At 35.2% G+C, this 25,043-nt stretch overlaps 1 protein-coding gene across 6 annotated transcripts in view; it reads right to left on the bottom strand.

The window, feature by feature from the left end:
• Positions 1 to 14,567, bottom strand: part of LOC138710303 (oocyte zinc finger protein XlCOF22-like) — a 71,692-nt gene extending 57,125 nt beyond the window's left edge. Inside the window, exons 1-4 of one of the 6 annotated variants that reach the window (XM_069841095.1) lie at positions 14,459 to 14,552; positions 9,026 to 9,150; positions 1,843 to 1,940; positions 475 to 615 (exon numbers count right to left, since the gene is read on the bottom strand). In XM_069841095.1, coding sequence (XP_069697196.1) covers positions 475 to 615; positions 1,843 to 1,935 — 234 coding nt within the window. In that variant the 5' untranslated portion in view covers positions 1,936 to 1,940; positions 9,026 to 9,150; positions 14,459 to 14,552. Of the gene's footprint in view, positions 1 to 474; positions 616 to 1,842; positions 1,941 to 9,025; positions 9,151 to 9,446; positions 9,639 to 12,408; positions 13,006 to 14,458 lie in introns of those variants that run through there. The other 5 variants (XM_069841096.1, XM_069841097.1, XM_069841098.1 and 2 more) reach the window with 5 other exon arrangements.
• Positions 14,568 to 25,043: the final 10,476 nt, after the last annotated feature.

Raw genomic sequence — 25,043 nt, 5'->3', positions numbered from 1 at the left:
ATAAAATATCACTTTCAACATTTGTATCGTAAATAGCTATTGTAATTAAAACACAACCTCCTATTATTTCCACAAACTTTGTGTATGTTAAATGTGTAAGCCTAAATCTAGCCTTAATTTTGTCGAAATACCACGTAGATAAATTCAATCATTAAGTTAAGCGATATTCAAGATGGTACTATTAGGCGCCTCATTCTATACAGCAAGATCGTGTACAGTGCCAAAAATAACTATCATCATCGAAAGAATTTTCTTCAAAACATAACAAAACAGCCATTTCGCACTTTAAATTTACGCTATTCTGCAACAAAGAGATAAGCAATAAATACGTACAATACATGCAAACATTTTTACTGGACCCACTGCATACCAAATTCCCTGTCAAATTTGTTGTACTGAGTAAGTTCCTTTGAAGAACAGAATACAAGTTAAATATTGGAAGAAGACCTAGCATACTGAATGACTTCCACTCACCTCGGCTTCACACTTCACCAAGGGAAAATTATTCGGCAATATAATATTTTCAAATTTTATCTCTGCATTGTGATCCTTGCAGCTCTCGTCCACGCATTCCTCCTTTATCCTAGTCACGTGCAGATCCAATAACTTCCCTTCCTGCAGAACATAGAGGCATTCTAAGTAATATACTACAATGCGACAGAAACTGATAAGTGTTACAGGTTGAACTTTGGGTATGCATAAAACACAACTTTTAGCACAGGCGAGAAATTATGGAAATAATTGAAGGAAAAATGGATAACAGATTTTAAAAGCAGAATTCGTCAGAGAGAAGGTAATACTTCACCTGCGAGAGTGAATAAAATGGAGCCAAATTTGTAATGGATCCAGTAAACAAAACGCCTATATAAGATAAAATATTTTCATTACAGTGATTGTAATGTTTTCATATTCTGTTTGGATCTTTTAATTTGGCACTTTACACTGCCCCAAAAGTAAATTTATAAAGTACATTTCGACTAAAAAAGAATCTCAACACATGCTATTGGTACTCAAATCAATGCGAGAAATATTACTAATTTGTGGCACATCATCGCAACATTTAATCTAGATGCAGTGCATTTCATAACAATTAAGTTCACGAACTTTCCTCAGTGTCCTTATTTCAGTAGGACTGTACATCTCGGTAACCTTAAGTAGACCCATGTATGTATAAAATTTTATTTTCATAAGTGAATGACGCTTCTGACCGAAAAAAATAGGTGGCCCGGGTTCGAATCTCGGTCGGAGCAAGTTACCTGGTTAAGGTTTCTTTTGGGGTTTTCCCTCAACCCAATATGAGCAAATGCTGAGTAACTATCGGTGCTGGACCCCAAACTCATTTCACCAACATTATCACCTTCATTTCATTCGTCCACATCTGTGGAGTAATGGTTAGCGCGTCTGGCCGTGAAACCAGGTGGCCCGGGTTCGATTCCCGGTCGGGGAAAATTACCTGGTTGAGATTTTTTCCGGGGTTTTCACTCAACCCAATATGAGCAAATGCTGGGTAACTTTCAGTGCTGAACACCGGACTCATTTCACTGGCATTATCACCTTCATCTCATTCAGATGCTAAATAACCTAAGGTGTTGATAAAGCGTCGTAAAATAACCTACTAAAATTAAAAAAATTAATTAATTTCATTCAGACGCTACATAACCTGAGATGTTGATACAGCGTCGTAAAATAACCCACTAAAAAGAAAGTGAATGTTACCTAATGACCAGAGGTCAGTGCTTCCATTCAACATTCAAACGCACTGCAGCCAAATTAATAAAAAGTAGAGGAAAATAGGAAAATAGAAATAAGGCAGTACACGAAGGGGTAGAAAAATGGTCTTACATCTAGCAAAGGATTTTCCTCTTCTTTAATAGTGGCATCACATGACTGTACTGCCAAAGGGTCGACCTCGGATTCCGTCTTGATAGCATCCATTAAAACTGAAAGAATAATGTCAGAAAAATTAACCGTTTGCTGTTAATGCAGCTAACAGTGTGACCCTGTACCTTCAATAGGAATCTGTGCAATACAGAAAAGTTCACTAGTCTATACAGAAATTAATTTTGAACTTTAATTGCAAATGTCAAATTGCAGCAATTAACTACAAAGTTTGTCTGTTCCTACTCCTATAGTTATTTCCACAATGACAAACACATGCACAACATTGTAAATTCTACGAAGGAAAGGGTGAACCATTCGAAACGAGACACAATCTGCTGATATAATTTTCTTTCGCCCTTGCATTACAGTAACATTTTAATACACATCCACAGATATTGAGCACAACTTGGCATACTCTGACTTGCATAAGAGTTAACAGCAACAGGAACTGATTAAACTATGATATTACCACAACAATAATTTTACAGACATTGTTCCATGTCTTTCAAAACATAGATATATTGTTAGAAGCTCATTTTTAGACCATTATGACCATTACATTCAAATTGTTTTTCTTACGACATTAATTTTGTCGTAAATGTTATACTACGATATATTTAAAAGTCAATTGCATATTATATCACATTTTTGTTTCATACAGGTGTGTAGCAAAAATATCTGAACTTGTTTCCTTCCATTTATCAAGTTCATGCATGTACAGTTAATGCATCTGGGTTTAGATTTAACAATAGGCTATATCGTGAGTAAAAAAAAATCTTACCTATTTAGGATTTAACTGAGCTTATGAATATACTGAGACATATTGTTATCAAATTATACTGTAACTACTGAAAGTGTCATTGCTCCAATGAAGACATAACTAATGGCAAAATTGAATTCGGCAAGCTTCAATATGATGTAATGTGTGAAAACCTCTCTTATTTCGCCTTCGGGTACCTAGAAACTGAAACTCAATTACGAACAGAAATATTTGTTCCAGTAACTATGGACAGAGTTGAGTTAAGGGATTTTCAGGTTATATACAAAGATGTGCAATAATATGACTAATTTCTTCCTTTATGATGAAAATTTCGCAATTTTTAATCTACCTTCAGTCGATCATTTCCTAAACAGACAAGTAACCGAACTAAATAAGGGCAATGAATTTAGTGAAACATAACAGGGACGCTTTCCATTTATTTCGCAGTACATAATTTACGAAAATATATCCGAAAAAGTTTTCTCTCTGATTGGATATTTCTGTACTGGACAGTAATCATCTCCCAGTCTGTTATAATCCTACACAGAACTCCAGCACTTTTTCCTCCAGAAGAAAAGCATTGGCTACAGCCTATGTAACAAATGCACACTTTTCTCATTTTCCTGTAAATTTAGAAATTATCAAGTATAGCTACATAACTTAGTACTATGTTTGGCCTAGTACTGGTAGTATAATGGTCCACCTATATAAAGGCATGCCTACTACATAACCTATATAAAAATGTGGCCTACACTTTTCTGCACATTTATTAATAAAACAATTGATCATTAAAGTTGATGTAATTTAGCATTATGCTAGGACTGTATATCAAACTGTAAAATATTTATAGCCTATATTTAAAAATATATATTGCAGTAGCCTAGACGTAATTTACCAGTATTAGGCCATGTAGCAACTACATAATGATAAAAATAATAATAGGCCTATACTCTTTGAAAACGCTGTAGCTTATATTGATATTTTATTGTCAAACAACCTTACGTAATTATATTTGTCATGGTTCAACTTCACCCTGTACTATAAAAAATGTACTTTTCTGTATAGTACGGTATTTTAGAAAGCCAGGTATTTAAAAAAATTATGACTCAACAGCACTATATGTCCACCTATGCTCTATCTAACATATGAAGCTCCAAAATTACATTTTCTCATATGTAAATAGCTTAGAATGGATGTGGAGATAACAGGAGTAAATTAGTACATTTCACTGTAGCTTTATTAAACGGGTTATGGTTGTTACATGGACTGAACACTTCATATCTACTTTCTTTTATTACTGTTCACTATATTCAACAACAGAAAGACTATTATCTTTTATAAAAATAACACCTGCTGAATTTTACTAGACTTTCAAAATATCGTAGCAGCAGGCCGGAATATTCTGGCCGCGTCGGAGAGTTGGCGCACGTCTGGGGAGAAAGGAGGCGCATGGAGAGAGGAGACACAAGCCTCAGTGGATGCGGGCGCTGCAGTGCGACGAGGGGAAAGAAGACTGTGGTCCTGGCGCAGAGTGGAGGGGACGGACGTAAGAGAAACGTCTGGAAACAGATTGTTCCCGAAGATCGAAGGTTGGAGAAGTGTGACTTAATAAATAAAAGGGGGCGAGAGAGCCGCGTGTCAGATTAGTTGAGTCAGTCAGTTTGTGAATCAGCATCGAGCGAGCAAGGAAGCCTGCCTTCGAGACCGAGGTTCGATGTGCAGTGAACTTGAGTAACTGTGGCAGCGTCCAGACGGAAGCAACGCGTCCGGAAGTCTTGGGTTCGACGTCCAGTGAACTTGAGTAACTGTGACAGCGTCCAGTAGGAAGTAACGCGTCCGGAAGTCTTGGGTTCGACGTGCAATGAACTTTATCTGAAAGTCTTGGGTTCGATGTACCGTGAACTTGAGTGAGTGATCTAGAAGAACTAGCCAGGGCGAACGAACTGTGAACTGACAACTGACAGTTTTGTTTTGTAAATAGTTCTTTGTGAACATTAGTTGAGATTAGGAGTACATTGTTGCTCTCCTCAATTCACGTGAGTTGTCACTGTCCTTCTGTGGAGTGCAATAACGACTACTGTGTTGAGTGGAATACCCATTGTTGACGGGCATGTGGTTGAAAGCTAGGAATAAAAGTAACATTGTTGTTGAATTAAAAGTTACAATATTCACAATTTTTATTTTATTTTATTGGGTTATTTTACGACGCTGTATCAACATCTCAGGTTATTTAGCATCTGAATGAAATGAAGGTGATAATGCCGGTGAAATGAGTCCGGGGTCCAGCACCGAAAGTTACCCAGCATTTGCTAGTTTGGGTTGAGGGAAAACCCTGGAAAAAACCTCAACCAGGTAACTTGCCCCGACTGGGATTCGAACCCGAGCCACCAGGTTTCGCGGCCAGACGCGCTGACCGTTACTCCACAGGTGTGGACTAATATTCACAATACAAAACAGAAGTCGTAATCGTAATAATACTGTACGAACATAACAGCTGTTTAGCAGTTTCTTACGAGATTATACAAGCTGGCGCATAGCACGATCGAGAGTGGGTCTCTGAGCATCATGAGAATTTCTGCCGCTAGGTTCGCCTCGCAGTCCTATTAAATGATAAATAGTTCCATTACTAAGCATTGTGTATCGTGAAAATTCTTTGATTAATTTTAATTACTGATCGAGTACGAGGATTATAAACATAACAAGTATATTACAGTCTTATTTGAGATTTATTGATGACTTGTTAAATATCAGTATGCAGATTTTCAGCATCATTTAATGGAATTTACAATTTTGTTTCCCAAAAATCTGAACTTGTTCAATTAAACATTTTGCTTACAAACTACAGTGTTCATCTGGTTCATTTACTTTGGCAAGTTGGTTGTTTTCAGTTCCGTGTTTTTCCTTCAGATTTCATTCCCTCTGATTTGTTATAATTGCTGAAAGTGAACTACTGGTGTCTTCTACTTTCAGACATTATTATTATTATTATTAATTATTATTATTATTATTATTATTATTATTATTATTATTATTATTATTATTATTATTATTAAACTATTGTAGTTCTTAATTTGTCTTGCCTTAAGACAACCAGTAGCGTTATTCGAAGAAAAGAGTATGATTTACCATCATCATTTATAGTACCAAATATTCCATGACAATGGTTAATTATTACTGATGAATATTGACACATATACGATTTGCATTATTTAGGATACAACATACGCAGCAATGCGATTTTAATGTCGAGCATGCCGAGTTCAGTGTAGTGTAATGTACTCCCCTCATCCTCCAAGCCAAATCATATATTATTACGACATTACAAGTAATAAATAAATAAATAAATAAATAAATAAATAAATACTATAATTATTCGTTGTGATAAAGTAGAATATTATCACTGCATGGTGTACCGAGATTTTACTTTATGTTTTCATTAAATTGATATGTCATGAATGACGACATAAAACAGCTCAGGGGAGCGACATGCAGACATTAATAAAAATGAAATGGGGATTGGGGAGAGCAGATGCGCATGTGCCAATAGGCAGCAAAAAAAAAAAATCGTCCCTCAGATTCCTGAGATATTTGTTTATGTTTTGGGATATGTAAAATTCGAAAACCATTTCTAATCACATATATTGCAGATTAACTTCCTAATTAATTGAATTCTAACTCCTAATTTAAAAACTGTTTACACACATTAAAATATCATAGCATTTGCTATTACTATCCACTACAGGTTAATCAGCAGGCCAATTAGAAAGGTGTGCAAGAAAAATCGCACAATTGTACTAATTGTATTGTAACTGTTGTTTGCATTAGTAAAAATCATAACACTTGAAGGTCAATATATTTTTAAAAAAGAAAGAGATAAGTTAGGCCCAATTACAAATGATTAAATTATGAAGTCAGGGAAATGGAAGATAATACAGTATGGTACCTTAATTCATTGAATAATAATAATAATAATAATAATAATAATAATAATAATAATAATAATAATAATAATAATAATAATAAATACGTGAAAAGCGTAGACTACAGTGTTCATGTAAAATATATTAAGTTTTTTTCATTATTTCCGAAAAGGTATGGTGTATGAATTGAACAACAGGAAGGTAGTGCCTGAGTTTATAATATGTAATATCTTTTAATATCAAGAATGACAGCCATTCATTTTAATATAATTGAAACGTAGAAGTTTTGAAATTAGGCTACATCTATTGACCATAAATTTTTGTAGGAAGCATTTAATAAGCAAGGTGAGTCCTTTAAATGTCCCAAATGTCAATATCATTTAAGTGTTCTGCTACGAATATCTAGGAACGAACTGCACTCCAAGCGGCGGAATTGGCATTACGAGGGAATCACTTCAGACCCATATTTGAGTCATTCCACGTCAAATCACACAGCAATAAAACACGACCTTCTCGTAAATGGTCGAATTTTTTTTCCTGAATTCCAGACATCAAATAAGGAGACCCGTATTCTTTTATTTTCACAAATTATTAATTATTTGTGTATTTATGATTATTTGAAATTACGCAAATTATGCGCGCACTGTTACATAAACTCACTTAGAACTCTGTGTCTACATTGGGTATAATTGAGATTTGCGGTTTGGCGCATTTGAAAGACTAAAACAACACTTTTTATTACTTTAGGCTTATCACAAATAAATTTAAAATTTGGCCTAATTTTTTTAATCATTTATTTTTCAAAGCAAAATTACTATATTATATAGCCAAGTCAAAAATCTGAAAAAATATAGACTTGTTCCCTGATGTATTATCTGTAAACTACTGCATTTAGAAATGTGGGATCTGCACACATACATTTGTAAACCTTTATTTTCCGGAGGCATCCACGCGCTCGCGATCCCCAGTTAATGAACTGCTTGTGGCCGTGGGCTAGAAGACTGCCCACGGAAAGTTTTACGAAATTCCCCGCTGCATATACAGTAATAACTGATGTCGCCATACTACAAAACAAATGCAGTCATTCATCAAATGATTAATATCTTAAGGAACAGCAATAAATATCTTATCTAAAGTTATTTTATAATTGTCAGCTCAGCTAAGAGGGGGAGCCCTTCACAATGCTGTATGTTTATACTGTAATATAGCCAAGTGTTTAACGATAGCAAAGCTGGGAAAGGCAGTAAACTTTATGAAAGTAAATAGATGGCAGGAGACAAAATATAGAAGAGAAAAATAATCAGTCAGGGATTGAATTTCATGGAGTGACGTGGCTTCTATACAACATTAGTGACAGCAAAGATCGTGTAATATATAACAAGTGTTTAAATCCATTTTACCTTCCTAATCACACTTTTAAAAAGAAAAGTACACTAAGACGCTTAAGTCGCGATTTATTGATAAAGCTCAATTTAAAGGAGTCTTTGAGTTTGCGAATATGTGATTCTTTCCGTAAAAAAATCTATCAACTTATGGATAGGTCAGGTGAAATTATATCGTCGCCTGAATGCAAGAACTAGGTAACTTGATTTTTCATATTTTGTGACATTGCCTATTTAATTATTTATTGCACTAAGGAATGTCTCGTTTTCTTTTACCTATTTGTTATATTGGAAAATAGATGTCGCTGGTATCGTTCGATCAGTGACCTAGATCCTGGATTACATTTTGTGCGATTTTTGCTATGCTATAAAAGAGGTAACTAACAAACGCAAATTTCGAGTTACCTAGTTCTTGCATTCACGTGACGATATGTGAAGCCGGTAGTTCTTGTGATATTAATAAACATGAATCAAATGAAAGTGCGGACAGAGAAAGTGATTATCCCAGTTCTTCTAGCAATTACAGGGATACAGCGCAAGAAATCAGTAATATTGAGGAATTAAACAAAAGTTTGATGTCAATAGAATCCCTTATCAAGAAAAGAAAACTACAACAAAAACAATACCCCAGTGAAAAGTTAAAAAAAAAAAAGACTCCCTAGCAAGTAAAGTTTTTCATAGTAGAAGATGCATCGTCATCCCTTCAAAAATCGGCCATATTTTATTTTTGACGGAATGAAAAGAAAATGTACAACTTGAAAATTACATAGTTATTGCAGACTTTTTTGAAAATTATTAATTTGTAATACAATATTCAGTACAAGATGTGCATTGGAACAAATGTCAAGCCACAATACATCCTTTCCTAGTATATTTCAAAGAAGATACAGAAATTCGTCACAAAAGTATTGTTGTCATCTCAGAAAGCATGAAACATGACACCGATTCCTTTCACTTTTTTCAATCCGAAGCAATCAATTTCTTAAACCAAGAATTTAATGATATGAAAAAAATTATCTACTTTTCCGATGGATTAAATTCACAATACAAAAACAAAAAGAATTAAAAAAATAATTGCTTACATGAAGATGATTATGGAATTAGCACCGAATGACACTTCTTTGCAACGCTGCATGGTAAAGGTCCATGTGATGGCATTGGAGGAACTGTTAAAAGACTTGCCACGAGAGCCAGCCCATCCAAGATCCTATAACAACACCAAAAAAAAATACCGTTTGATTGGTCACAAAAAAACATTTCTAACATGTCATTTATATTTTGTCCATTGAATAAGCACAAAAACCACACTGAAAATTTGAATACCACAATCTAAAACCAATAACTGGTACATTAAAATTACATTCTTTCATTTCGTTGTCAAAAACTGAAGATTTGGTAAAACAATTTTCTTTCGAGAAAGAAGGTAGGTGAACGAAAATTTAAAATGTAGTGTGAATGAAAACAAACGTTTAAAAAGCATAATGTACAAATATTTGAAGATACCATAATAAGTAAATTAGCAGTGTTTCCTCGAGTAACTCGATCCATACTGGGTGTAATGTTGCAACGTTCACTCGATCATCCAATGCCGATAAACCTCCCAGCGCGCTTCAATGCTTCTCATCCACTGCAGCTGCACCGACCACTACACACTGTTTCGTAAGTAATTAAATTTCCATTAAACTATTGGAGATCCCATTGTGATTTTTTCTGGCTATGTTAAGAATACTTCAGTGCACCTAGTAGGCATTTTTTTTAGATTTTTAATACGGCTATTTCACATTGATATCTAACTTTTGAAAATTGAATCATAAAAAAAATATTTGTAATAATTATATTAAAATTAGTTAGTAAATATTTAACAAAAGACAGTACTTTAAGCTTTTAAATATGTTTTTAAAAAAATTTTTAACATCAATATCGTCAGAAATATGACGCTTTAAATGTTGCATTGTGCGACATTTTTAACGAATTTTAAAATGTAATATTTTAAAAACATGTGGACTTAGGAGGAAATAAAAACACACTTGTTGGTTTATTAGACCCAGAGAGTTGGTAAAAAAAAATATACACGCAATCAGAAATATGAATGTCAAAATTTGTATAATTTTGTGCGATTTGACATGGAATGACTCATTTCAAGCGCTATGCACCAGCTTGTATAACAGTGGTCCCAAACTCAAAGCACTGTGTCGTCATCAAGCCTTGTCCACTCACCCGCTCGGCGAGGGAAAGTCATAACAGGGTGAGTAAGACGTGCAGCGGCGGGACCACAATATGAATTTACTGCATAGGTTTATGATTGTTTTCTGATGAAAAAAGATACTGGCTGAATAGAAATAACCAAATAAACTATCTTAAGCAATTTGAAAAAGCAATGTAGTCTATTTTCAACAAAGTTAGAAGTTAATAAGTTTATAATTACTTTCAGAAAATGTTAACACACATTTCGTATTAATTATTCGGGCAATGCATGACAATTATTATAAATGTGTAAACTGTTTCTGTTAGGGAAAATGTTGAATAAAACACATAAACCCTAGGGATAGTAATGCAGAAATTAACTCCATTCAGTCCACTCAACATGGCTGTAGCACTGATTTTTCGGGATTTAATTCTCTTTTCCCTCAGCAATTTCTCAACGTTTGGAACTATTGTTTGTATAGTGCATAATGTGACAGCACATTTTAAGTTGAGATTCATTACTTGGCTTCCATGACATAGTTTGTTTATCTTCATCATGCGAAAAAATTACTGTTCGCACAGATATGTGAATCCGAAAATGTACGTCTGTACAATATGGGGAAATCTAACACATGGAAAGTTCATATAAAAGTCAGATAACTTCTTTTGTTTTGATATTAGTCCTTCAATTCACTATCGTAAAGTAAATCAGTAACTCCAATCACAAATAATAATCAAAAATCAAATTGAAAATTTTCCTAGTCTTTAAATCTCGAATCAAATTCCTGGCACAGATCGCATGATGTGTGAATATATTCTTCGAAATCCAAAGTATTAAGGAACTAGTAGACCTATATCGTTGTTAATTTTGAAAAATGTGCTGTAACTTATCCTTTTAGTTAAGCTAAGGTTCCATAATTAGCGGTGGTTTTTCATATTAAACCCCTTCACTCTGTCATATAAGTGTAATAATCTTGTTGTTACCTTGTAGAAAACAATTTAAAGCATTCAGGTCATTCCATTAAGAAGGCAAATTCACAAATTCATTTTTTTCATTTTTTCACTTATGATACAGACTTTTCTTCTCTCTCCATGAACGATGATGTTTCCTCCCTCAGTCCAAAGAACCTATCCAATAATTTGCCAAGACTTAGTCACTGCACTTTACTATAACATGACAGATCGCCATACTCGCTATTGCATTCATCAAGAAAGACTTAAATTGACGATGAGCGAGACTTTTCGATATAATTGTGTTGGTGGTTTTTCCAACTGGGCTGCTTCTATAACACCATTTTTTGTTTTACACATGAATTCTGTCGTTGTATAATGCAGTGAATATAAATATTTCATGGGCTAAATTAACGCTTTTCACTTCGTCCCTTAGACACCTTATTACACCCATTTTACGTCCAACCATGGAAGGAGCACCATTGGTTGCCACGGCTATAAGTTTATTCCAAGGGAGTCCAAAATAATTTCTACAGCATCTACATGAAAATATTGGGACCAGTAGTAGTATCCTTTATGAGAACTATATATATATATATATATATATATATATAGAGAGAGAGAGAGAGAGAGAGAGGAACTCTCCTTAATCTGAAGGTTTTCAATAGCGCCTCTTACAAAAATCACCAGTTGGGGATTATCGCTTACATAAGTATTTTCATCTACTGCCAAAGAATAACAAATGAGAGACTGACAAACAATTACTAGTTGCACCTGAACGTCCTCAGCTAGACCTCGGATGGGATGCATCATGGTGGAAGGATACAAACTGATAGATTCTAACTCCTACGCTTGTTGTGAGAAAAGTTCTTCAGTTGTAATTAAACATTCTTCAAATTTTTAATCTTTAAAAGGTTTCTAATATTTTACTATTACAAGTGAAATTTTATAACTGAGTCGCATAGCCGATTCACTAACATTGTGATCTTAAATAACTTCTAGCTCAGATTCCTTCAATTGTTGAATTAATGCTACATGCTCGTCTCTTCGTATCTGCCATATTCGTTACTGTGAGTTATATAATGCATCTGTAAGTTGTATTTCTTCAGTGTGGCCTACGTGTTGAAGTGTTTTATGGGGATTCTTTTATTATAGGATATCGCTTAATTTTCGTCAAGTTTGACAAACGACTGACGTCACAACATGGCCGACGTAAACCAACACGACGAGTAAATAAAACTCACTGAGATATCACCTCAACTAACCCACTAACCTTCTCACATATGTCCACCTCATGTCACTGAGATATCACCTCAACTAACCCACTAACCTTCTCACATACGTCGACTACATGACATCACCCCATTCTCCAATCTAGGCAACATATATTCTCATAAACACACTACCGATATCCTATAGTCATATAGACTCGTTTTCTGCTCCTCACATCTCTTGTTCGAATGGATGGCAAGAACTGCCTCTGTTCACTACAACGTAATGTCACAAACCAGTCCTCTGCCCGGTACAGTAAGCACGCATGAGCCAAGCACTGCTCGTGCCCGTTTTTATGCGAGCTGATGATCACTGTTGTATAATCTCGTAAGCAACGTGTTTAACACACCGAAAAAAAGTGATGAACTATGGTTAATTTGACTGTCATACTAGTACACCTTTTTGGTTCCATCGTTTCAAGCTTATGACCCAGGGTTGTTCAGATCGTAAGTTTCATCCATATAAACTTATCATTGTTCAGCAATTGAATGAGAGAGACTATGTCCAACACAGAACATTCGCCGAGAGAATGGTGGAAATTTTGGCCGACGAAGTTGTTCGAAAATCCTAACAAACGAGCGTCCGCTTCTGTGTGCAAATGTTAGTTTGGAGTGCCATGTCTAGATACTGCGTCGTAGGCCCACTTGGGGGTGTCGCCTCGTAACTTCCACTAGTTTATAATAATTTGTTTTTAAATTTTAGTAGGTTATTTTACGACGCTTTATCAACATCTTAGGTTATTTAGCGTCTGAATGAGATGCCGGTGAAATGAGTCCGGAGTCCATCACCGAAAGCTAATAAAAATAAAGAACAGCATTAAAACAGATACGCAGGGTCAACAAGTGGTATAGGTTAGTGTGGCAGAATAAATCAGCGAGAGGTAAAATTTAAATTTATAAATCAAATTAATTTACTGGTTTAATAAATAAACGTAGCCTATGTTGAAAAATAACAAAATTATTAGTCATATTTTACATTAATAATAATAATAATAATAATAATAATAATAATAATAATAATAATAATAATAATAATAATAATATCTATTTATTTATTCTGGCGAAGTTAAGGCCATTAGGCCTTCTCTTTCACTTAGCCAGAAACAAAAGAAGCTGATACAATTTTACAGACTAATATTTAAAGAATATTAATTAAAATTTATATAGTTATACAAGCACAAGTCGAGTAAAATAATGTGAACATACTAAATAATAATTACAAAATAATATAAGGCTAGAAGTTACACTCAATGAATATGCAAGCGGTAAGTGAACCAATATTACAAATTACAAGAATAACAAATTCAAAGTAAATTATAACTATACAACACTGAGGAAAATTACATATATACATATATACATACACAGGAGAATTAAACCTGAATACTGGTCACGTGTTTAAACAATTCACTTTTCAATTCCAATATCGCTCGACAGTTTCTGAGGGAACTGGGTAGGGAGTTCCAGAAACGAATTGCTGATACTGTGAAAGAGGAAGAATAGTGAGCTGTTTTATGGCAATGCATAGATAATAAAGGGTCCTTTTTAGAACGAATACCCATGCTGCGATAAGAGGATAAGAAATTAAAACGAACCGAGAGATAAATAATTAGGCGAAGAAGTATTGATGGTGCGAGATAGGAAAATTAGTGAATGGATATATCTTCGGTCCTGTAATCTTACCCCTTGGAGCGTTTCAAGGGAAGGTGTAATGTGGTCGTATTTACTTAATCCACTGATAAACGCAATTCATGAACATTGTAATACCAACTGAACTATTTAGGGGATTTATAAAGGCTGAGGAGTCGTGTATATCCAGTGTATACCGTCATTGTTAAAAGCGAAGAAATACACCGCACACAAAAGGATGTTTGAAAACTCCGACAGGAAACACGTATAAGGTGAGTACAAAACCAGCATATGACTGTCTACCGAAATTTTTCACATGATGGAATTAATTAATCTACTCTCAGCGATTTGCAAAGTAGTAGACCTGTAAGATATAATCTGCAAATAATAACCTCCATGCACTGTAAAACAAAATGTGACTCGAATCATAACTACACTCAAGACAAAAAAAAAATGATAATATTCAGGACAAAGAGTTACCTCTATGACATATTAATGTGAAAATGAATCTGACATCGTTATATTCCTTACGTCTTCGCCGTTCAGAATGTTAATTACGCGATTCCAATACTAGCTGAACAGCTTTCTCTACGATCAAGTCTGCCGTACGGAACATGAACGTCACGTCACGGACCGCCAACGTTACATCAAAATATTGTACGACGCGTTTTGTAACATATACAGGCAACGTCACGAACTGTCTGGGATTCTCGAGGAGAGTGTTTTGACGTTCACGCGTTCACGTGACGGAACCTGTACGTGGACGGTTTGTTCTGCTAGACTCTAGCAGCAACGTTAAATATTAACATGTCATAGCTCCTATGAGAGACAATCAATTGCACTGTAATTTTTAGGATTCGTAGATAAATGTCTAAGGATAGCATAGAAAAAATTTGGAATCAAAATCTTTGTTGGACAGTGAGAAAAAAAATATTAACTTCAAAGTCACCCATTCAAAATAGACACTGACGCACTCAAAAGTGATAAGCGACAAACTTTTTTATTTTTGACGTTAGATAGGCGGTCAAAGCGAGGGAGATGTTTAGAAAAAATGGAATTTACTTTTAAAAGTGAGTGATTCTCAAAATCTGTACCGGCTTGCGAGTTACGGTGAGTTAAATGCGTGGGTTTGCGTGGCGGACTTTTGTATGCAGAGTGACAACTTTTTTTTTCTGCTAGAATTGCGGACTCATAAAAATCATCGCTCTGAGTTATTATGGATTTTTACTTCGAGCATGTATTAAAACTTACAGTAAAATAAAGAAATGTTAATATTTTCAAATTGGATATTTTTTTACCATGCTCTATTTTTTACGCTGAGATAAACAATTTCTTAATCTATTACAAAAATTTAAGATGGGATCTCTAATATTTTGGGAAATATTAAATAAACCAGAATTGCAAATGTTGCCATTAAGGATCAAAGTCGCGTGCAGTGTATTACGTCACGTGCTTATACCACACTTCAACACGCGCACTTAGCGATAGATATGACAAATGCTAGATGTTGCGACATCTGCTCAACTGTACGCTAATAGATTTTACGTGAGTGTTTTTTTCCTGTTATAATCTCAGCGCAACTTTTTCCCTTCAGTTTAGACGGTGATTTTGTTCTGTTCTGTCATTGTAACTTTTTCCCTTCGGTTTAGACGGCGATTTTGATCTGTTCTGTCATTGTAAGTTTTAAGTGTTCAATATGCATGAATTAAAGACGACAAGTTAGAGTCATCTGTGGTGTTGCAACACTTTCGGACTTTAAAAACATTCGTCACAAGTCTGTAAAAGAAAATTGACAAGTAGCATGTGTAAAAAGGTCCCGCATTTAGTGGTAGGTGATGCTATTTGAGAACGCTTTTGCCATAAGATTTCAAAAATTGAAATAATTAGTGAAGTTGCTGGGACTGAAAGTAAGGTTGACAAATCAACAAGCGAAGAAGAGTGTTCACAAACAGAGGCGGGAAATTCAACAAGTGAAGAAGCATATATGCTCCTGAACGTAAGGAACTACAAATGTATCTATCAGAAATCTGTCAGAAATATTGACGTCATTGTTACAGAGAAATTTAATACAAGGAATGGACAACTGACAGGGACAATATGATTTTAGTGAAAAATGACTGTGTAAATTTCTTTAATAACTTCAATGGTTGGCATAAAAAATTCAAGATACTGTACACAACTTCATTGCAAAGTCCCAAGCAAATTATTTAAAGTAGCTCAAAAATGAAATAAAGCCCGGTGAGTTCATTATTATTGGTAATTTTTCAGAGAATTACAGTTTCATTATTCAGGATGCTACACAAGGTCATCACTGGAGTACTTCTCAAGCAACAATACACCCATTCACAGTATATTACGGAAATTCAGTTGGTGGTAATTTAGAGAACCTTTGTTTTTCAGTGATTTCGGAATGCTTAGTTCACGATAGTGCAACAGTTCATGTTTTTTTTAAAGGAAAATGGTAGAACACCTGAAACAAACACATACCGAAATATCTAAAATATATTATTTCAGTGATGGAGCAGCTAGCGAATACAAGAACGAAAAAACTCCGTTAATCTACTCAATCATGAACATGATTTTGAAATACCTGCGGAGTGGCATTTCTTTGGAACTACTCACGGTAAAGGGCCCAGTGACAGTGTAAGTGGTACAATCAAGCGAATCGCTGCAAAAGCCAGGAACTATAATTTCAACTCCTAAAGGACTGCATGATTGGTCAAAGTTCAATATACAGGGAATTATTGTGTCATTCACATCCATTGAAAAACATGAAGAAGTAGTTACAAAATCTAAATCCTCAAAGATTTCCTGGCCTCAAGACTGTTCTCGGGACAAGAAGTGTTCACTGTGTGGTTCCAGTTAATGGAAAGTTAGCAATAAAACCACATTCTAGTATGTACAGTCGCGAAGCTCAATACGTAGTAAATATGCAAACATTAGATAGTTGCTCACCACTAGGATCGCTAATATCGCCTCATTACAGGCAACGCAAAATAGTACCGTCACAGTCTATTGTTTCTAGCACACACAAAACTCAAGCTTCGTGACTATATTGTAGACTGTGATAAAATCCTATTCTGATTCATCAGAAGTACCGAAACTAGTTGAAATCAGATGTGTGACGCGCACCGGTCGTCAACACGGAAACACTTCTTGCAGTGACCAACAGCAGTGATGGCGCAGTGGCATAGATCACCCTTTACACGGCGAGTTGTTTTAATTTATAACTTCCTTATTTTTGAAGATCCCATTGTGAAAATTTTACAGCCTAATGAAAATGCTCAGTAAATTGTCATTTATTTTTTTATGTGAATTGAAGTATTCGATTTTATGTAATGGCGTTTTTTTAAATATATTTTTGAATTTCTTTAAACACAATTTTCAGAGCTGCACTGAATTATAGTATCTTAATAACCCATTTCGTAAGCTATCTAATGATATCTTTAACAATTTTTTGTAATTATTCTTATGGTCAGAAAACGAATTTAAAATAGAACTATGTGCTCAAATAAAAATGTTAACTGCCCATTACATTTAAACGGTAGCTGTCGCAAAGATAATTTTGTACATAATTAATATATACGACATAAAGAGTTGAATGTACAATTTTTAACAAATTTGGAGATATGAATGTTTTTTTTTTTTCGATGTTGGTAACTCTATAGCATCTACTAGATGCTTTATGGTTGTGCTAACAGAATTATAACGTCTTTGCTAACAGATGGAGTTACTTGTCAACAATGTGATGCTGAAACGTGTGTTCAGATTACTGCCCAGCGACAGTCCTGATGTATTTTATATTTTGATAATTGGTTAATTAATATTAACCCGGCACACTCACAATCACACTCACATTCATACATTTTTCCAGACTCTTCTTCTTCAAGAAAAATTCACCGAGAGCCGAGCCCGAGAATCGAACCCGGGACCTCCGGATATGCAAGTCAGCATGCTGACCAACAGACCACGGAGGCAGTCGAATGTTTTTTGTCATACTGTTTTGCATGGAAATACCCCTCTACGTTCTCCTCCCGACTGCAACAGTTCCAACGTGGTTCCTACCATGCCGTCGGTAAAGGCTGGTTCACAATAAACGAGGAACGGAAACGACAACGAAAACGAGAGCGGAAAAATTGTTAACATAAATGTATTTAAATCTGAGCATTCACAACAGTTAATTGTGAATGCTTACATTTAAAGACATTTATTTTAACAATATTTCCGTTCTCGTTCTAGTTGTCGTTTCCGTTTCAGGTTTATTGTGAACCTGCCGTAACTGTTATTGTATCCGTTCGATTTTTGTTTCCGCGGTCACGGCAGACTTGATCGTAGTTAAAGAAGTTATTTGGACTAATAGATTAGCAGTTCCAAACACAGTGAGAGCCTTTAGTGCAACGGAAATGATGTGATGATGTAAAGTAGAGCACTTTATTATACGAGCATAACAATCCGCCATTTTTAATCCCACATCCCACAGCCAAGACGACATTGGGATCGTGTACAAGACAAGATTATGTATGCATGTTTGAGGTTGGGAGACAGTTTCCACTGTAGTTGTCTGTAAAATAAGCTAATAAAATGGTAAAGTAAATCCATGTGTAAGAATTAAAGTTTGAAGGAATATTAAAAATATAAAGTAAAGTAAATCTTATGTGAATTAATTTAATTAAGTATCGTAATTAATTTAAAAATTGTAAAATATGAAATAAAGTCAGTGGCGAAGCTTCAGGGTAGGCAGGGTAAACTGAGCTTTCCCAAACATTTTCGAAGAAGGGACAAGATCAATTTAGAATTTAGTTAATTAAAAACAGGAGCGTTTCCGCGTTTCGTTTACCTTTTAGTGACGTAAAGCACGGCCTAGATCACTACGTCCGTTCGTAGAGAAAGTTCGGCGAGCGAGGAAAGTGAGGGGTGCGGGCAGCTGGGAATGCGTGCATAGGTGAAGCTGACAGAATTGAGCCTCAGAGCGCTCCGGGGATGAGGGGAAAGGACGCATTATATTCACACTGCTCCAGTAAGACCGAGCCCCTACAGCCGAGGCTGCGCAGAAGTTTAGAGTAGGGACAAATTGAAGCTTGCGTCCGCCGCCATGCTTTGGGAGAAGCACCGGCTAGCAGACGGCTGCACTATACAATGCTGAATGTTTATATATATGTTTGGTGTCTCTTATAAATCAATCTGAATGGATAAATGAAAAAAATCTTATTAATATTTAAAGCGACCACGTTAAAGAAATAATCAAGCTTAGTTACCGTTAGTTTGACATGAAACGAAAGAAAACTGTAACAATTTGATACCGTAACTAAAGCTGTTGTATAGTTATTTGACAACAGAAATACAAATGCATATTGTAGTAATAGTTCAGATGAAAAGAAAATTATTAGTATTAACTATTATTAACAAAACACTGCTTGTGTAAGACGTTACTTTGATGTGGACGAGAAATGAACAATTATTATTATTTATTCGCTTCCATATCACATAATATAGACCTACACCTGTAAAATAGAAACACGTACGGTACCTAATGTTTTAGTTTGAAATTTAAGTAGGCCTATCGTGCAATACCTTATTATCACAGCTGTAGTATGAAATAAACGTCACATGCATGAATTAGTCAATTAGTCATATACGGTAATAGAACTCAAGCCTAGTGTACAGAACATCTTGCCTATTGATTTATTATTATTATTATTATTATTATTATTATTATTATTATTATTATTATTGACTCCGTTAAATATTGTCTTACAACATTTTTATGTAAAGTCGTGTTGTACTGGTAACCTTAAGCTGTGTGCTAACATCTGCTCTTTATGTAGTACTTTATTTGATTTGGTTATTTAATGATGCTGTATCAACTACTAGATTATTTAGCAGCGATGGTATTTATGATAGCGAGATGATATTTGGCGAGACCAGGCCAAGGATTCGCCACAGATTACCTGACATTCACCTTACGGTTGGAGATATAAGAAAAAACTCAACCAGGAAATCAGCGGGTATCGAACCCGTCACCGAGCGCGACTCCGGACCGACAGTCCTTAGCCCACTGAGCTACGTCAGTAGATCTTGATGTACTTTTATGGTCAGTTTAACAAATTTAAAATGTTATTCTCGGGAGGAATCTGGGATCCATTTTCTAAAATATGTTCCTATAAGTGTAGAAAGATTGTACAAGTGTTCTACTTCTAGAGCACATTGTTTTCACACGATGTAAGAGTGGGTGGTAATATGCCATTGAACTGTCAACATCTGTATAATCGCTCTTTCACTCAAGCGGCATATTTCTATAATCTCAGATGATGGTATGACAAGACTCCCATTATTCTTTCGTTAAAAAAATAAAATATATTTTCTTTACTGCTGGTAGGCTACGTACCATAAATTGAGTCTTTAGATTTATTACACCATATTTTTCTTAATGATTTAACAACTAAGCCAGCAATGAATACAATCACATTTTGACAATATTGTGTCATTGAGAATGATGTAAGAATTAGGGAATAACAATCAATGTCTGCAGTAGAAGAGTCATATCGCCTCTGAATCTCAAACCACTGAGGATTATTATTACAGTGCGTTAGGTGTTTGGAAAATACCATTGGGTATATAGACATTTTTAGCGGACATCCCTCTGTTTGTAATATAATTTAAATAAATTATTTACGTATTTTCTAACGTATATAAAATAACATAAGTAAAAATATTCCATATATATTGCAATATAAGGCGTTTATATTTAAAGCAATGCTTAGTTACAATATTTAGATTTACTTCTGTTATTTTATATTATACGTTAGAAAATACGTAAATAAGTTCAGTTATATTACAGTGAAGGAGGAAATCCACTAAGAAAACGCCTATATACTCAATGGTATTTTCTAAACTCCGAATGCTTTATAGAAACAATCATTCGTGCTCCCCAAACATGGCGTCGCGCGAACCTGCGCGAGAGGTTTCAAATTTGTACACGACACCAGCGCCAATTGTGTGTCTAGATATATAACTACAACGTCTTTGAGTAAGACGGCTTATTCGAGCTCGTAGCTGGCCTATGCTCAACGTTTGAGTAGAGCGAACGCATTTGCATCTTAACCCAGATAAGCCTAAATTATTTTTTTGTTAAATGAATTTCTTAACAAAAAAGACCGAAGTTCAACATAAACAATAGCCCCTTTAAAAATTCCAAAACCGTCTACTGACAACTGTCACACAAATTACGCACTCCACTCGTTTCTGCCTCCTCCACGCACTCCATGCTTCCTACATCCTCCATGGTCATTAACCAAAAGACCGAATCATATACTTTCGCGAAATATACTCAAATCTACCATGCACACAAACGGCAACTCGACGGAAATCTATGAATTATCATAAATTATGAAAAAAATATTGCCACATTAACTTCACTCTCAGAAGCATACGGACCTCTGGTGGTTGGAGAGCCACATTCTACCATGAAAACACAAATTCACAAAAATGGAATAAACACAGAACAAACTTTTTATTGCTTCATCGCCACTTCTTAACTACAAATAAATGTCCTCAAACCGATATTGATTTCTAAGATATGAATTTCATAATTTTTTTGTTATGACGGGTAACATAAGTACCAAAATGGATTCTAAAGTTGGGAATGAAATTGCTATCTGTGGATTAAGAAGAATGAATAAGCCTACATTTGAGTAGGCTAACTAAACTTTTCACTGTCAAGAATAATAATTATATCTCCCCAGCGAAAAACACGAGTAAAAAACTGAAACAAATTGGAAATTGACTTGTGTTATAATTTAAATAAATGAATATAAAATTCATGAATAGATCACAGAAACATTAAAGCAAGATATTCTTCTGTTTTTAAATGATTGTATTTATTTTTGACATAATAATAAAGAACAGAAACTAAATATAATGTCAAGAGTGTAAAAAGATTGTAACAGGTGTAAGAAAATGCTTCATTTCTGCGTTCGACTTGTAAAATTCCCTATAAATATATTTTTAATGATTATTAGACTGTTAATAGATGCCATGGAGGAAATATTTGGAATTTGCAGTGGATGTTCGACGTCGATCGTAGAATGTTCTAGATTTTGCGCCGTCGTGTTTATTTAGCAGGGTTCTCTGATATTCTGACCATGAGACCATCTGCACCATTTTCTCAAGATGGCCGGCGTGTTGTATCCGTCGGTGCCTAATTAAAACGTAAGTTAAAAGTTATTGACACTTCGATCACGCTACGCAGCACACGTCCGATTTGTGTTGCGTCATTTCATTACTAAATGAAACCGAGACATGGTATAACTTTACCGATATATGTATATGGAAATTTTAATAAGCAAGTATTGTAAGGTCGTGGATCAGTGGGAGGTTTGGTTTGTTCAGGCTTTGGTATATGTCTTGCATCCACTTTATTTGTTAGAGTCCACACCTGTGGAGTAACGGTTAGTGCGTCTGGCCGCAAAACCAGATGGTCCGGGTTCGAATCCCAGTCGGGGAAAGTTACTTGGTTGAGGTTTTTTCCGAGGTTTTCACTCAACCCAATATTAGCAAATGCTGGGTAAATATCAGTGCTGAACTCCGGACCTCATTTCACCGGCATTATCACTTTCATTTCATTCAGACGCTAAATAACCTGAGATGTTGATACAGCGTCGTAGATTAACCTACTTAAAAAAATATATATATATTTGTTAGGCAGATTGAAAGCGAGGGTGATAAAATTACGTAGGACAGGCCAACATTTCACTGATGTACTTTTTAAGATATCAGCCTCACTAGACATGCGACTTCTCTTTCTGTATTGCACTGGTTTTAATACCGTTTCTCATTTTTATTACGCTCCAATGTGCATATGTGTTATCATAACACTGTTATGGGGGCGACAGCTTACAAATTTAGGATTTGAGGGGCGGTAAAACCCCCAAAAAACACAAAATTACATTCCGAATTAGATTGAAATATATCATTAGAACATTTATTTTTGACACGGACAACCAGAGACATAGTTAGTACATATCCCAGTCTTGCTCTCACCACGTTCACGAAATGTCGAAAAACGTAGTATTAAAGTTCTGAAACACATTTTATGCATGTACATGTGGACACAATACAATTTCTACTGAATTATTTTTAAGTTTTTGGACTTTTTTCAGAATAATGAGATCAAGATTGGTACAAGAGTATCAAATTTTACAGCAGTCGTTTGCCAAATGAATGCTTCTACAGCTTTTGACACCTGAAAATATACCGAAACTGATTAGTTTCAGAGAGACAGTAAAATGATTTATTTTTCAAAACATATAGGCCTACTTAAATTCCACCTATCCTTTTTGTTATATAAAGCTTTCACCATGCAGTATGTATAAAAATAATACCGGTACCCTCGGAACAAAGGAATAATAGATATGCAACAGCAGCACCAACTATGCTCGTCGCTAGTGACCGGACCGTGCCGAGTCATGTTAGACAAAAGAACAACGATATGTCGCTAGTAAAATTAATAATATTCACTTCCGTCATTTTTGCGCGAAGCGCCTATCATTTATCTATCCCCTCAACTCTGTCTCACTTAATCATTGACAGTGGGCGTACTTGTCACTAATCTATGTCCCCATCAGTCCCTACCTAACCTTAACACTGACAGTGCGTCTGAAACTGATCCATCTCATCTCACTCCACCTAACTCTATCTCTAACAGTGGGGCTGCTTTATAGTAATCTATGTCCTCATCAAACCCTACCAAATCTTTTCACTTACAGTGGCGATACTTCTCAGTAAGTTTGAGGAGGACGAGGGAAGAAGAGAGAAAGAAAGCAAATTTCTCCTCGTGTAGATGACAAGGTAAACATCATGCCTATAAGATGTTGGCGACATTGTGTATTTGGTTAGCATTATAATGTCATGGCTGAAAGCTTACACTCCTAATCTCCAGTTAAGTGATACCCTCCTTTTCTTTTACATTTCAACCAACTTTTGTGTACTTTTTGATGTCTGCAAAATGCCGTCAGATGGAAAGAAATGTTGTTTAGTAGGACGTTTACGTAAGGTTAGAGACAAAGTAAATGTAACACGGCTTAAAATAAATAATATATATTGGATTTTTAAGAATATCGCAAAATATAATATGCAGCCATAAAACAGCAATAACTAATTAAACAATAGAAATAATCATTGAAAAGGGAAACTATTTTGTACAGTTATATTTTCGTGAAAGATACAGTGCGAAATAAATGAAGAGCGTGCGTATTATTTTCTTCACTAAATTTAGAACTTTTATTTAGTTCAGGAAGGAAGTTATCGACAGGAGGTAGATAAAAATTCCAATAATTAAAATTGTACTTATCCTAAAAATCCCTTAACTGAACTCTGTCCACAGTTGTTGGAATAAATATCGGAATTTCTGTTCGTAATTGAGTTTCGGTTTCTATGTAGCTATTAATATTTCCCAAAATGCGTAACAACACAGTGGCGGTTCCTCGGGGGAAGGAAGGGAGTAACGTCCTCCTCACATTTTCTTCTTTTGAACGTAAATACCAAATAAAATATGTGCCTTGAAATTCGAGGATGATTCGATAATTTTTAAGGTCACACCTATAAGAAAAACTTGGTTGATCGAGCTTTAAACGACTGAGAAAGATGCGAGATTGTGTGGAGGAAAGGCACTCCATTCCTCTTCTACTGCAGGTAACACACATAGACAACAGCGCACTAGCGGGCAGAGAAAGAAGCAGAGTTTTAAAGCAAGTAAATGAACGGAGAGGGAGGAGATCCTCCTCTGAATCAGTCATGGGCGGGAAATAGAAACCGACTGGTCATGCAGCATGCTCGCTAACGCTGCCACCTAACGATGTTGCATTCAACCAGACACATCTAGGAGGAGACACGACAAAAACAGTTTCAACGCAACGCTATGAAAGACACCATGTAAACTTTTTTTTTTTTAATTATAAATAAAAAATATTATTCGTTGCACTTTATTCATAGTTTGAAACTTTCGTGGACATTTGAAAGTTAAAGTCGGGTTTAAGTAAAACAAAGAGGAAGTAGTGTTACGTAGTTG

This window comes from Periplaneta americana, chromosome 12 (assembly GCF_040183065.1).
Source record: "Periplaneta americana isolate PAMFEO1 chromosome 12, P.americana_PAMFEO1_priV1, whole genome shotgun sequence".
Classification (NCBI taxonomy): domain Eukaryota; kingdom Metazoa; phylum Arthropoda; class Insecta; order Blattodea; family Blattidae; genus Periplaneta; species Periplaneta americana.
This window is presented reverse-complemented; position numbering and strand designations above follow the sequence as displayed.